Source organism: Semicossyphus pulcher, unplaced genomic scaffold (genome assembly GCF_022749685.1).
Source record: "Semicossyphus pulcher isolate SPU_LCO1_2020_fin unplaced genomic scaffold, fSemPul1.0.p SCAF_22, whole genome shotgun sequence".
Classification (NCBI taxonomy): domain Eukaryota; kingdom Metazoa; phylum Chordata; class Actinopteri; order Labriformes; family Labridae; genus Semicossyphus; species Semicossyphus pulcher.
This window is the reverse complement of record NW_027211696.1, coordinates 19,699,972-19,714,821: the sequence shown is the minus strand read 5'-3', so window position 1 is coordinate 19,714,821 and position 14,850 is coordinate 19,699,972. Positions and strand designations below refer to the sequence as shown.

The window sequence follows — 14,850 nt, the reverse complement described above, 5'->3', positions numbered from 1 at the left end:
CGATCCCAAACGAAACATTTTGAAATCAGACTTAAAAGTGGAAACATTGAGAAAGATTCGTCTGCTACTGTTAATTAACTACAAGAAAATATCTGATTTAAAACAGTATTATATAAGCAAGTAGGGTAGAGTTTTAAATGAGTCCTATTCCTGTGTGAATATGAATACTTGCTCATCAGTAGAGCATTCATTGGGATTTGCTGGTAAAAAGCATCCATCACGTCACCCCTGAGATCATTTCAACTTTCTTTTTCCTCATCTTTTTTTAAACTTGAGATAAGAGTTTTCTGTATCTAAGTTTAGCTGAACACATGTTCCTTTAGTCCTTATCAGCACTAATATGCTACCTCTGTACCAGTGCATTCACTTTCAAACAGTTATAAACATGAATACTTTTTAGTTTGTCTGTGAATAAGTGCAGAGTAAGATGAAGCTGTGCAACATTAATGAACCTTTTTATGTTCCTGTATATTTCACATAGTGTGTGTTGTGTAGACATTTACTGTAACTGTGCCACAGCAGATAAAAGCAGGGTGCGGCCCTGTTGTCTATTTTTACCACCTTTCTCTCTCTGATAGCGCCCCTGGGGATCCGTTAAAGTATTTTTAGCAGCACTGGCTGCCTGGCTCTAAAGGGTGGCAGTTATTCAGTCCAATATCTCGGTCCAGACTCAAATATCTCAACAACTATTTTATGAATTCCCTTGAAATTTGGCACAGACGTTCATTGTCCCAGGAAGATTAATCCAACATACCTAAGTCATTATCTTACTTTTCTCCTATTATTAAGAATGGCATAGTTTTTTGTTCTTGCATTCGTGGTTGTAAAATCTTTAGTACAGACATTCATGCTCCTCTGACGATGAACTACAGTTCCTTTGTGATCCTCTGAAGCTCTGATCTCTTCCAAGAAGGTGAATCCAACTGACGTGATCATGGTGATGATCATTTTATTTTAACATCTACAAGAAAGATTGGCGAACAGATTTTTTTGGGACATTCGGGATCCTCAGAGGATGAATTCTAATGACTCAGTTTGTGAAGGTTCTCAGTCATCCTGCTCATAGTAATGCCAAGCTTAATCCAAAAGGCAACTGGACTTGGTTGAAGTTCTTGAAGGCGTTTCACCTCTCATCCGAAAGGCTTCTTCAGTTCTGAACTGACTGGTGGACTGAGCTAGAGATATAAGCCTCTGTAGGTTATTAGCATGCTAATAGATGTAATCAAGGGGAGTCGTTGACCTCAGCTAGCTAGTTGAAATCACACTCAAGCTGTGTCCCAGTCCAGGGGCTGCAGCCTTCAAAGGCCGTATTTAAAGGCCGCTTGCGTCACTGAAGCACGTCGGAGGCTGTCCCAATTCGAAGGCTCCTTCAGATGCAGCCGACAAATGTGTCCTCTGTTTACCCGGGCGCGAAGGATCCATCGGGTGCATCCTTCGTGGCCCACCGTATCCCAAGATGCATTGCGCGCCAATGAATGCGCGCCAAAAGACATGGCGGACTTTTAACCGGCCGAGGAATACACTTGAAAATGTAAACGTTTTTGGTTTCAACTGAATCAAATAGCTAGTGTTACACATGTTTAAGAAAACCAAAGGGCCCTTGAAACAAATTACCTTTAAAATAATAGGTTAACCTACGCGACGTTAGTTATGCTAGCTAGTTAGCCTGCTAGTTACCTGTTGCTAAGTTACAGGAGCGGCGTTTGGTGATGCAAGGGTAGACCAAATCGTCTCATTTCAGTTCGGCTTTATCGGCCCACGCAGGCTGTGCATGGAGCATCCTCCATGGACCGCCTCCTTCGAAGGCTGCAGCCCGTGGATTGGGACACAGCTTCACACTCTGGGTCATGTTAGCCCAATGACCTATCAACACCAGAGTGTGCTAACGACGCTCATTGCCAATAGGTCAGCAGCCCAGGTTAACGACTCTTCCTTCATTACATTTCTATTAAACGTCTTCAAGAACTTCAACCAACTCCAGTAGACTTTTGGATTAAGCCTCAAATCTAACGCCTCAAGATGTTCTTCTCTCGTGTCATCATCACCTCAAGTAGGATCAAACTGAAACATGGACAGTCATGTGTTTGTTTGTTCATGTCTTCGTTGTCTCCCAGGTGTGTGATCCAAAAGTCTTCGCGATGGAGCAGCCAAACTACACCCAACAGCTTTTACTGCAGCTGAACCAGCAGCGAGCCAAAGGATACCTGTGCGACGTGATCATCGTGGTGGAAAACGCTCTCTTCAGGGCCCACAAGAACGTCCTGGCAGCCTGCAGCAGCTACTTCAAATACCTGGTTCTGCATGAGAACCTCATTACCCTGAACACAGAGATGGTGAAGCCCTCAGTGTTCAACCAGGTGAGGAAACATACGTACCATTCTGGGGATTTCTATTAAGCTAAAGATCTGTAGAGATTGATGGATTTTTCTCCATGTTCTCCACTTCATCAGGTCCTGGACTTCATCTACACGGGTCAGCTGCCTTCCTCTTATCATGTTAGTAACCACGGTGTGTCTGACCTCCTCAGAGCTGCTTCCTACCTGCAGCTGTCAGACTTAGCCGCTCTCTGTAGCAAGAAACTTAAACCCTACGAGTCAAGCCATCTGCAATCGTCCGACGCCTCTTCTTCAGGCGTCAAAGGACATCTCCAAGTCGTCCAGAGCTTCCACTTCGGGTCTTTGGAAGGAGGAAAGAGTCTAAAAAATGGGCTCCAACGGGATGATCTGTCTGAGGAGGACGTTTTTACTTCAGAAGCAGTCGAGATCAATGAAGGCCTGAAACTCAAGCTGACCAGAAAGAGACGGACTGGTAGCACATCCAGCAGCCTGCAGCAGAGCTCGCCACACTCCAGCAGTAACTCCTCTGATGATACACCTCTCAACTCCTCTTCAGCTCTCTGTAACCCAACATTAGAGCAGTGGTACCAAACTGTGGATTGGCAAACAGCAGCACAAAAGGGATCTAAAACAAGCAGGGAGGATTGTTTGGAAGGAAGAATGCGAACAAAGGGTCAGGAAGTGGAACAAGGAGAGCCGACTCAAGCAGAGCTGGAGGACCAAGTCGAGGTCAGAGAGGAGGCTTCGGCCCTAAAGAATGAGCTGCAGAAGAGTCAAGAAAGTGGAAGCGAGGATGAGGAGTGGAGAGGAAACAAGCACACAAACTACATCTTCCATCGGCCAAAGCCTTGGTTCAATCCTTCCTCGCAGGACAGCCCTTATTTGTGCATCCCCTGTGGGAAAGGCTTCCCAAGCTCGGAGCAGCTAATCACTCACGTAGACTCACACAAAGCTGAGGAGGCAGAGGAGGCAAGATACACAAAGAGCGAAGATCAAGAAGAGTCAGGGAATCTGCCATCAAAGTCCTCGATAGAAGAACCAAATCCAGGCGTAACGCCGCCCCGTTATGCCTGCTCCGTCTGCGGTAAGATCTACGTGAACACCGTTTTGCTAAATCAGCATGAGAGGAGCCACAGGCTGACCCGGCCTTTCTCCTGCGACGTCTGCGGGAAGCTGTTCACCCAGCGGGGCACCATGACGCGGCACATGCGCAGCCACCTCGGCCTGAAGCCCTTCGCGTGCGAGGAGTGCGGCATGCGCTTCACGCGCCAGTACCGCAAGATGGAGCACATGAGAATCCACTCGCGAGAGAAGCCGTACCAGTGTCAGCTGTGTGGGGTGAAGTTCACCCACCAACGCAGCGTCATGAGCCACCTAAAGATGCACACCTTGGTCTCCTGAGGATACGCCTGGATGATGCTGCGTAACCACAGTCTTTTGTGTTATATGACTGCTCTCCCTTCACCAACAAGCCATGAGTATTATGATTCAAAAATGACTGAAAGTATAGTAATGTGAAATGTACTTAATGATGAACTGATGAACAGGAAATGATTTGAGGAGGACTCTAAGTTCTCCACTCAGGTTGTAATTTTATGCATGTGAAAAGAATGCAAAGACTTTGTGCCAATTTTTTGAATGTTGAATGTAAAAAAAGTTTTTGTCCATGTTACAGAACCTCGGGAAATATAGTTCAAAATTAAAAGACTTTGAGTGATTGAAAATATCTCGATGTTGATGAGTTGGATTGTCACGAACTATCTTAATAACCATAATAACTCAACTATAAGATGAAGCGCCATGGTGTTTGGTTCAGACATTCATGTTCCCCTCAGGTGAACTGTCAAACACGGAAGCCCTAAGCGGACATGCATCCATACATTTTATTGACTCTGTTTTCCCGTGATAACGAGTAACTTCTGGTAGTTTTTTATCTCTTTATCTCAAGATAAAAACACTTGCACCACCTTAATGTCAGATGATCGTAACCCGATCCCCAGAGTTGACTAGTAACGAGTATGATGAGGATTCTCTTTGGGGGCTTTGATGTTGCGTGTTGCCATAGCGACGAATTTGACTGACAGCCCGCCATCCGGTCAAGACTATCACATAACGGGGAGCTTTTTGAGTCGTCCAATCATGATTCACAGTTTGTGCTGCGTACATCACTGATAGTGAGACAGAAACTTAACAACTTTTAATTTTATCGTTTTATATTTAACAGCTAACATTCAAATTTATGAACACACGCAAGTCATCCGAGTCATCGTGCCTCAAGTCAAGTCTCAAGTCATTAATTTTTCACTGTGATGTTACAGAGCAGGACATGCCATGCTGCCATCGCCCACACTAATGAGGTACGCCTGTTTCTGTGTTTGTTTCGTGCTTTTGCAGCTCTGGGGATACGAGTTATGAGCATCTGACGTTACCGTGGTGCAGCCTCGTTATCTCGAGATAACGAGAGAAATAACAACCAGAAATGACTCGTTATCACAGGAAAACGGAGTCAATAAAATGTATGGATGCATGTCAGCTTAGGGCTTCCGTAAGTATTGATATAATGACCCAGAATGATAATATTCTGCATAATAACTTTATTTCGAAGCTTATACTTCAGAATTTAAATGCAGGAATGTTACCTCTAACGGCGTATTTCTCCTCTGCTACCTTTACTTTAGTGAAAAGTCTTCGTAAATGCTTCTATTGAATCTGAAGAACAAAAAACCTGAACACAGCTGCTCCCTGGAAATTATTCTCACCTCTACAATACCACGGCAACAGATTAAAAGAAACCTGAGCAACTGAAGCTCTAATGATCCCGCTCAGTGACGCTGTGAATGGAGACGAACAAAGAGAGGAGAGTTAGATGAGGAAGCAGCCAGCTGTGTTGACCTTTGACCTCTGTGACACAGCAGAGACCAGGCTCTAAAACACTTCACACATCCTGACGTCATGCTTTATGGCTGAAGGTAGAGCATTGTTAGCTGAGATAATTAGGAGGAAACGGAGAGAAGTGAACAAAAGAACAATAATACAACCTAAAATATGTTTAAAATGTGTAATTAGTTTTAATAAATAGATGTCAGGAAATAGTTTGATTCACCAAGAATGCTGCCCAGGAGGAAGAAGGAACATGTATGCCAGAAACACAAAGGCAAAGGCGGCAGCGGGAGTGAGAGTTGTGCACAAAGGAGCCCAGACCCCCCCACGTCTCCGTTTTGTCCTCATTGATCTGAAGAGGCCCCGAGGACTCATTCACTAAACATCCTCACACTTAAAGCAGCTCCTACCCGGAGAAACTTAAAGACCCCCTACAAGTGTTTAACCCTGTAAACATCTCCATGTGGTGTCCTTCATGTGCTACAGGGACAACATGAGCAGTCGTCTCCATGGCTGGGCCTGTCTGCTTTTAAACTGCAGTGTACCAAGGACAGGCTGAACAACACGTTTTCTGATTGGCAGGTTTGAGACGTCACAAACCTAAGGAGCCGATCCCGTTAATGGACGGGGCGACGCTATGCATATGATTATGTGTAACCTATGGCAACCACTTTGACGATGCGCGAGCCAGCTGTAACCTTCATCCTAATTTTTGCAAACTCACCACTGACTGCTAACGTTAACGTTACTACTACTAATTACTGCATTTCAAGCTAGCTAAGTTTCAACAAGTTGCCACTACACGACGACAGAGACGTGTCTTCTTTTCATGATGGAGGGGGCGTTTGGAAATCAGCATAGTGGGCGGGGCCTATGCAGATTCAGGAATTTTTACTGAGGCAGAAGGAGGAGATGCTTTGGGAGGATTTTTACAAGGTAATTAAACGTATTTAGCAGAAAAAACACATCAGACACAATTTATTATTTCGAGCATTTTATATGTCTTAAAACATGACTGAAGCAGCTCTGTAAACTTTATCCCTTTAGTCTGAGAGTCGTTTAATTTGTCCTGATGCTATCTTACTGCTCTATTTACCCGTAAGTTTGTGATATTTTCCACTGCTTGCTGTTTTTCTCTGCTGAAAAACACAAAGAAAGCACAAAGAAAGACCAATACATCCGGAGTCTGATGAAATGTACACACATTTAATCTGGAAATAAGAACGTTTCTCACTTTATCAGAATAACAGACGTGATCTTAATCTGAACCAGAAATGATGTCGCCACAAACCGAGCAAACACAGACAAAAATCACTCTCTCTCTCTCTCTCACACATTTATATCACACATTGACCAACACAGTGGACAAAGGGATGTCTGACTTATTTAAAACAGCAACGTAATAAAATCCACCACATTAAAAAATGGCTTATTAATAATTGATCAAGTCTCTTGTTTATCAGCCATTTAACAAGTTTACAGCATCGACTGTATAAAAAGATGGATAACATGGCAGCTCCATAAAAGTGAAGCCAAACCCTCTCTGTCGCCCCCTGCTGACTGGCTGCAGTATAGCTCATAAAGCCCACCTCCTCCATGTTAACAGATGGGACATGAGTCTACTATTAAATCAAAATACACGTCAAATACATTTTTCTATCGTTATAGTTAGTTCTTATCATGCTGATTTATGTCCAAGTGTTCATTTTTCTATCACTTTTAATTAGTTATTTGATGCTATAAAAAGGGGGTGTGGCCTCATGATTGACAGGTCTATGGACAAATGGGGCTCCTGCAGCGATCTGTTCCCGAGTACCAGAGTAGAGGAGGAACGGCGAGAGGAGACGTAACTAACACTAACACTACAGTCATTGAACTTTCCATAAGCGTGAATATCTGCTTCAGACCGACACAAGAAGCTGTTCTGCTGCAGACTGAGCCCACCTGAGGGCTCCAACACGCCAAGGACGCAAGGTAAAGGTGTGTTTACGGTAGAGGAAGGGGCGGTACTTCGATACTGCGGCTCCACCAGCCGATCTCTACTGCACTGACAAGATGGCAGCGCACGCTCTGGGGGGTATTTGGCCTTCTTTTTTGTACAAGAGGAGGAGGAGACGCGTCGTCCATCTTTATACACAGTCATTGGTTTACATGTGTTAATACTTCATGTTGAACTCTCAGTGATGTAAAGACAGCAGCTGCAACAGAAAACACTTCACACACACGTGTTGGGATGGAAGGAATTACAGCAACAACACAAATACAGCATCAATACACAGGAATATATTGCATAAAGTTAGGTCAAGTATTACTACAGCTGTGGTTCTACCGAGGGTAGGAGAAATGGCTTTTAGGTTTCATCATCATCTGCATCAAGTAACAGCACGATCATCCGACACACAACTCAGATACTCAAAGAGGAATGTTCTAACAGGATACACAGACTGTAAAGGGTACGCTAACGTGTGGTCCAGCCTGTGAGCGGACCCAGCTCCCTCCTGTTGCTCCTTTTCCTCTGCAGGAACTCACCAGCATGCAGCTGCTGTTGCAGGTTCTGCTTTTATTTCCACGCTCTTCCAAACTTGAACTACATTTCTACACGGCTCAGAAAGGTGAATAACAAGTCAGAATCTCCCATCGAGCTGTTAACACTTTGAGTTGCATCCTGGGAATTGTAGGCACCAGCCTTTCTGCGGCATTTATTGAAGTAGATAATGATCTGGGGTTTACCACTGCGTTTGATGGACAGTTTACTGAATCACTGTTTATGTTTAATAACATTTTATGTACAAAAGAATATATAGAAATGCATACTTTTGTATGCGGAAAATACTTTCTCTTTATATTTTGCATTTTGAAAATCAACCTTTCAGCATTAGTGGCAGGAAGATCTGCGCGGACGTGGAACAATAAATAAGAGGAGAAAGAAAAAAAAAGTCTTCCACCTCTCATCTCTGATATATGGAAGCCCTAAGTGGACATGCATCCATACATTTTATTTACTCTGTTTTCCCGTGATAATGATAAACGTCTGTTCTGTGGCCCGCTGATGAAAGCATTTGCAGTATATAGTACTATTACAGACAGGGTGTCGACTTTAGCGGAAAAAATCCCAAGCGGCGCCCAGTTAGTGACGCGTTTTCCATCAGCCAGCAGTGGTTGGTCTGCCAGAGAGGGTAGGCGGAGCTAAGCGGCTGCTTTTCCGCTCTCTGCAAGTGTTGCGAGTAAACAGTAATCTACTATGGCTGAACAAACAAAGAAAAGATGGATGACTACAGATACAACTTCAACAAGAAGTGAAAATCCAAAGAAAAAGAAACAAACTCGAGCACTGTCTGGATATCTGGGATGTGTGCTCCTGCAATTACCGTTTATCGCCATAAGGTGCCGCCAAAGAGAACTGAGATCTTTGCGTTTACCACTTTAACTCGCCTGGTTAGTGTGGGCGATGGCAGCATGGCATGTCCTGCTCTGTGACATCACAGTGAGCAGCCTGTTGTTCTGTTTTCTACGTCGAGAGAAAATCATCACCTGAAAACCAGCGTTATTATCTCGAGATAAGGAGATAAGTTATCATGGGAAAAAAGAGTAAATAAAATGTACGGATGTGTGTCCGCTTAGCGCTTCCGTACTCTTCAGTACAAAGGCATGTCAGTTGTACTCTAGGCGTGTAACTTCTTTGCTTTTCTTAAGATAATAAAGATTTCAATGAATCATTCGAATGTTGAGTTTGGTTGCATGTTTCCAAATGAATCCAGACCTTCCCGAGGGTTAGGGATGAAACCCATTTCAACTTGTTTCAGATTATTTACATCCAAAAATGTTTTGGATTTCCTCACAGAAAAAGTATCATGACTGAGGAAAGGAATCAAGAACAAATCAGACTATTAAGGACATTGATATCTGATAAATCTGATCAACTCCCTCCCCCACTTTCCAAACGACCTATAAATATATTGCTCCCTTTTGAATGACGCGAATCAATCTGGTTTGTAAAGTGCACAGTGGAAACAAAAGGCAGAACCCCAACGTTCCTACAGGTTCTTTAAAGTTCAGCTTTTAAATCATTTAGTTCCTGTAGTGAAAGAAACCCTTACTAACCGTTTGAAGCTACGATGAGGAGGCGTGACAGGATGGGTTTAAAGCAGCACAGCTAAAAGTGTTTCTGATAAATATGTTCTTCACATAGAGTTCCACATGAACCTCTGTGACGTCCATGTGAGTCTACACTTCATAATGTACAGTAATACTACAGAATGATTACGATTGGTCCTCTAAATACCTCTACTTTCCTACAGACTACTGCTAGAGTAAATGCTGATTGATTCCTGCTTTATGTTTGATCTGATTGTTATAATCTCTGAATGTAAAGTATAATCTCTAAGCTCTTGATCATAGGCGGGTAAGATAATAGTGAAATACTGGATCTGTAAAGTGCATAAAAGTGGATTACAGCATAATAACACGATGATGATAACAGCTGCTGGACAAACACTAAGAATATGGCTCCCTTTATGGCCATCCTCCTCGAGCGTGACGGTGAAGGAAACACTTAAAGGGCGACTCAAACTCATCTTTTGGTAAAACTTGACGTTGATCTTTAACTACCTCATGTTCTTTATAAAATCACAACTTACTGAATAAAATCAGAGTGTTAGGATCAAAGTGCCGTGTTGTTCTCGTCGTCGGATCGTCACGTGATTAAAATCCAGAGTTTTGCATTGCTTGTTTGTGTGGAGTTGTTGGTGTTGGACGTACAGCGGAGACCCGGCAGAGGACTCAGTAAGGAATTTGGTTCTGGTAATACTGCAGCATGTCGTACGTTTTACTCCTGTGGGAAACAAGTTCATGGATGTGTTAGTGAGAAGCTCGTGTTTACATCACAACATTCTTATGAGTTTTGAGCAAAGTTAAAGGGGATTCCTGAATCTAAACCTGGCTCCAACTTATTTACCAAAGAATTTCAAATTGCTCCTGAAGACTTCTTTAGCCAGCAGCAGCAAGAAGTAAAGTTATGGCTGTAACCTTTTCTTTCTCTGCAAATGTGAGGGACTTTTTGTGCCTGAAATGTAGCTGGAGGTTCTTCATTCAAAAATATGTCTTTTAACAAACTCCTACTGATACAAAAGAGAAATAATTGGGCTAAAAAAGTGCTTTATAAATAAAAATAAATAAATAAATCACATAAAAGAGAAATAAAAAATCCAACGTCAAGTTTTTGTCCGTTTAAAACCTGTTTCTGTTCTGCGTGCGCAGCTCTCAGCAGAGATAGTGAAGCCGGAGATATACTTGCTTTTTAACCTTGTGCGCGCGTACACAAGCGTCTGCGTCATGAATTGTTCAAATACTTGTCTGTGCACTACGCGTGTTACTGGAGGATACCTCTAGAGGCCGCACCAGAGAGCTCAGGCCGTATTCAACTACAACAAACATGGCGACACTCGAGGGGGTTACTGTTATATTCATTCTCATGATCGGTGGACTGAACACACCGTCTGCACCGTCCACGCTCCTCATGTTCCTCCGTGCACGGACGTAACGCTCCCGTTTCCATTTAGTTTTGAGGTTTCAACGTCGACTTCTAAAACAGAACTTATCTGTCTGCAGCTGTTTGACGGGCATGTTTGTCTCTGTGCAGCGGCAACGACACATCGTACAGATGTGGATCATCGTGGACTTGGTCTATCAGCTTGCCTTCAGGACCTTCTGCCATTGTTGTCCCTGCTGCTGTGTTGACCCTGCCACATCCCCTCGGCCTCTACACTGCCCCTACTGGTCACAGGAGTTTGCGTAGCGTTTCATTTTTGAGGATGTAGATAGACAACGTGCGGCAGCCATCCTGCGTACGCGTACACGTAGCTAAAAGCAAGTATATCTCCAGCTGAAGGATGAGAGAATTCCCCTTTGATGTCATGTAGAGTTAGTGGGAGTGTTCTTACCTGCTACTGAGGAAGCAGCTTTGGATGACTTTGATGATGAACGCTGCGGCTTCCTTCTCACTCATTTGAGGGTTAAAGCGTCCTCTGAAAAAAGACACAATAATTTATTGATTTTATGACCATAGATACAAAACAAACATAGTTACAAATATAAATGTTTTATGGAACACTTGTTAGCAGAGAGTTTGTCTCTGTTTGAAACACACACAACATGAATCAGTATTGCAGTAAATACTAATATAGATTTAATACAAACACATCTACTGTTGGACTTACTTGAGGAGTTTGATGGTTTGTCCTCTGAAGCACGGCAGGCCGGTGTCCAGCATGAGGGTCACCAGAGAAACCACGGCGTCCATGTAGGGACTGTATGTAAACAGCGACGGTTTGAATGATCAGGAACAGAGTTAGAAAGTTAAACCACAATTAAAAAGTTATCTGTACATTGTTTACTTTAATCTTCCATAACGCGGCTCATGGAGTTTAAACGCCTCTGACAGTCCTCTGTTTCTTACCGTACAGCCAGATATCCTCTGACACACATCTCCATGAACCACTTGAAAGGCGTGGCCTCCATCTTCCCTCCCATGATCATCACCATCTCGTCCGTCAGCTTGATGTCCGGCTCCCAGCCGAGGTTACCGCCCGGAGAGCTCTCGAACATGAAGCCAAAGTCTGCAGGAAACACGGCGGACATGAACACCAACAGCACGCACAAACACACAACACAGGTGAACAGTGAGTCTGTACAGCGCACCGATGTGGATGAGGTGGCCCTTGCTGTCCAGCATGATGTTGCCGTTGTGTCTGTCTTTGATCTGCAGCAGGAACAGCAGGAGGCTGTAGGCGGCCATGCTGCGGATGAAGTTATACCGAGCCTGGAAAGCAGAAGAAGACATCAGTGATGCCTCAGTGAAGCTCTTGTGTTTCTCAAGGGCGGGAAAATTAGGCAAACATGGAGGAAAAACCATGAAACTGCAGCTCCTCGACTGGCCTACTGAGGCGTACTACGAAAAGAATCATGAAAGGACACACGAAGCCAAAGGTTAACGCGTCCTCACCTTCTGGAAGGCGAGGGTGGATTCGTCTCCATACTGGTTGCGGAAGTAATCGTACATCCCGAAGTCGGTCTGTCGGCCCAGTTGGTCTCTGGACTTACAGTCTGGGATGCACTCGATCACACCGCACTGAGGACAACAGGCTCAGTTAGTAAACACCTGATTATGGAAGTTTGCAGAGAGGATGTCTAGAAAAAAGAATCCAGGACTTGGAAGAAGTCTTACCCCTGGTGCCGTGGCTACGACTCTGTAAGGGAAGACGAACAGGTCCAATCCGACCAGCTGGAAAATGTTCTTAAAGAGCCCGATGATCTGCAGAGCGAGCATATCCTGCAGACAGAGAGACATCCAGTTACACTTTCCTCTCTGGTGAAACAGTTCTGTGGATGAACAGAAAGGTGGCGCACCTGTCTGCAGTCGTCTCCCACTTTAAAGATGGCCGCCTGCCAGCACACCCTGCGTGATCCGTCTGGATTCTCCTCTCCGTCCTCCATAGAGTCCGAGGGGGCTCGGAGGCCCTCCCTCTCCAGCTCGCTCACCCCGCAGCGCTTCACCTTAAACTTGGCCAGGTAAGGAGCCTTGGCAGCGCTGTAAGAATAGTTAAACATGAGATGAGCACCGAGCAGGGATGGCTGTGTTGACTTTAACAACTATTTAGATTTAGTCTTTGTTAGTTTTAGTCCAGTTTAAGTCAATAAAAAGTCACATTTTAGTCAAAACGTTTTCTCTCTTTAACTTCAATCATCCTCATACAGGTTCAATCTGCTGTAAAGCGACATCCTTTCATTAACTATGTCCTGACGATGTTCTCCATGGGTAACACAGATCTTCAGCTGAGGTCATGTGTGTTCATGGAAACTTCTGGAACGTAACGTTAACGCACGTAAAGCCACAGAACGAAGCCGTGCAGCTACACGAGCACATTCTGCACATTCCTCTCTTGCCTTATTTGCAGCAGCAGCGTTGGTTTTTACCGTAATAACTTTTATATATTCACCATCTCTTCTCATTTAGACAGTGTGACTGAAGCAGACAGCCGGGGATCGCTCCTTTTAGTGCAGAAGAAGCGCCAAACGGCGTGTAAAAACGCCCCGTCTCGTCTCGTTAACAAAAACAAAACAAACGTGTCGTCGGAGTTTCAACGATCTATTTTTAGCTCGTCCACGTCTCGAAAAAAATCGTTGATGGACGTTATCGTCATTATTTTCGTTAATGTAAAAATTGATGGATGGATTAAGTTCCCAAGACGTAGCATCCTAATTTAAAGTCATTACCTCTGCATGGGCGTTCCAGACTTGTAGTCGATGTCCAGCACGATGGCTTCAGGGTTACTTGGCAGGTAACAACCTAGAAAAACACCAGGACGCAAAATAAACTAAAAATCACATTTACATCACTTTGTTTGTTTTATTCAAGTCAAACTAGTCAAATGTGGGATGCTGTTCTCAGATATGTTAGGCATGAAGCATCTCAGGATCCTGTAGGATAGTGCAAAACATGATACCCAAAGGAGATGCAAAAATAAACTTTATACATCTGAAGCTGCTTTTTAGACGACCCTGCAGGAACTCCTTCCTTTTTGTTCTTGTTCATTTCTCCTTTCACTTCTTTCTTAAATATCTCTGAACTATGAAGCTCCAGGAATGTTTCCAGCAGTTTGTATTTATAAATGATGTCTGACGTCAAATAGAGGAGCTGAAAAGATCTCATGCCAGGACAGACTTTTAAAAGTACCTGACTGGACTTTGATGTCCGACAGAGCTTTGAGGCAGGCTCTTTTCCTCTCCTCTCCCTTCGGAACCGGCCTGAAACACAAAACACAAAGCAGGATCCACGTCACATCAGAACGTCTCCTCGTTTGCTCGTTATTGTTAGAGTGATAGTGACGACTTTACTTGATGATGGCGGACACGTTGGTGATCTTGTTGAAGAAGTCGAACTCTCTCTGGTAGAAATCTTTGGCCGGGCCCGACAGAGAACCCGTGATCTCCTCCACCATCTGCTCCAGCAGCTCCCCGATGTCGGCTGCACACGGCGGGTTAACGAGGTTAACGAGGCGGAGATAAACGTGATTACATCAGCTTCATTTGATTTAATTAGCTCTGATACGGCCCATTAGGCAGACAACATAATTACACATGAAAACACATCACATTAACCTCACACACACTGTGAGGGGGAAGTGAAGTGAGCGTTAATTCACTTGTTCATGAACTGCAACATTATATTTCAATAACAACAAATAGATTGTTTAAAATCACTAATAAGAGAGACCGCGTTTGTTTGTACTCAGAAAACAGAACATAAACACACAGGACATAAAACATCCTGACCTGTCGTTTGATGCTTTCATCAGCTGCTCTCTGATTGGTTAAACTAACAACCCTGCAGAGTTCAGTTCGACGTGCAGTCTCTACTCACGGTCTTTGGTGTGTCCCTCCTCGTCCATGAAGATGTTGGTCTTCATGTTCCAGATGAACTGGTGGGCGAGAAGCTGCGACTTCTGGGCCGCCCACAGGATGTACTCTCTCACATAACCCATCTGAGCAGGACACAGCCTCACAGTTTAACTGCTTCATATGTGACGATTAAAACATCATCGAGTAAAGTGCGATGTAAAGTCTGAATACTCTTTCT

At 44.0% G+C, this 14,850-nt stretch overlaps 2 protein-coding genes across 2 annotated transcripts in view; one reads left to right on the top strand and one right to left on the bottom strand.

The window, feature by feature from the left end:
- The first annotated feature begins 2,138 nt into the window (after positions 1 to 2,138).
- On the top strand, positions 2,139 to 3,737 carry hic2 (hypermethylated in cancer 2). Its single transcript, XM_069673890.1, has 2 exons — positions 2,139 to 2,357; positions 2,451 to 3,737. Exons 1-2 carry the CDS (start codon positions 2,139 to 2,141, stop codon positions 3,735 to 3,737), a joined length of 1,506 nt encoding a protein of 501 aa, XP_069529991.1.
- A 2,524-nt stretch (positions 3,738 to 6,261) lies between these two features.
- pi4kaa (phosphatidylinositol 4-kinase, catalytic, alpha a) overlaps positions 6,262 to 14,850 on the bottom strand; it is a 31,076-nt gene continuing 22,487 nt past the window's right edge. The window contains exons 43-54 of the mRNA XM_069673177.1: positions 14,635 to 14,755; positions 14,109 to 14,238; positions 13,948 to 14,018; positions 13,488 to 13,560; positions 12,621 to 12,801; positions 12,439 to 12,543; positions 12,217 to 12,342; positions 11,913 to 12,033; positions 11,671 to 11,830; positions 11,432 to 11,521; positions 11,156 to 11,239; positions 6,262 to 10,047 (exon numbers count right to left, since the gene is read on the bottom strand). Of these exons, the coding sequence (XP_069529278.1) occupies positions 9,996 to 10,047; positions 11,156 to 11,239; positions 11,432 to 11,521; positions 11,671 to 11,830; positions 11,913 to 12,033; positions 12,217 to 12,342; positions 12,439 to 12,543; positions 12,621 to 12,801; positions 13,488 to 13,560; positions 13,948 to 14,018; positions 14,109 to 14,238; positions 14,635 to 14,755 (1,314 nt within the window). The 3' untranslated portion in view covers positions 6,262 to 9,995. The remainder of the gene's footprint in view (positions 10,048 to 11,155; positions 11,240 to 11,431; positions 11,522 to 11,670; positions 11,831 to 11,912; positions 12,034 to 12,216; positions 12,343 to 12,438; positions 12,544 to 12,620; positions 12,802 to 13,487; positions 13,561 to 13,947; positions 14,019 to 14,108; positions 14,239 to 14,634; positions 14,756 to 14,850) is intronic.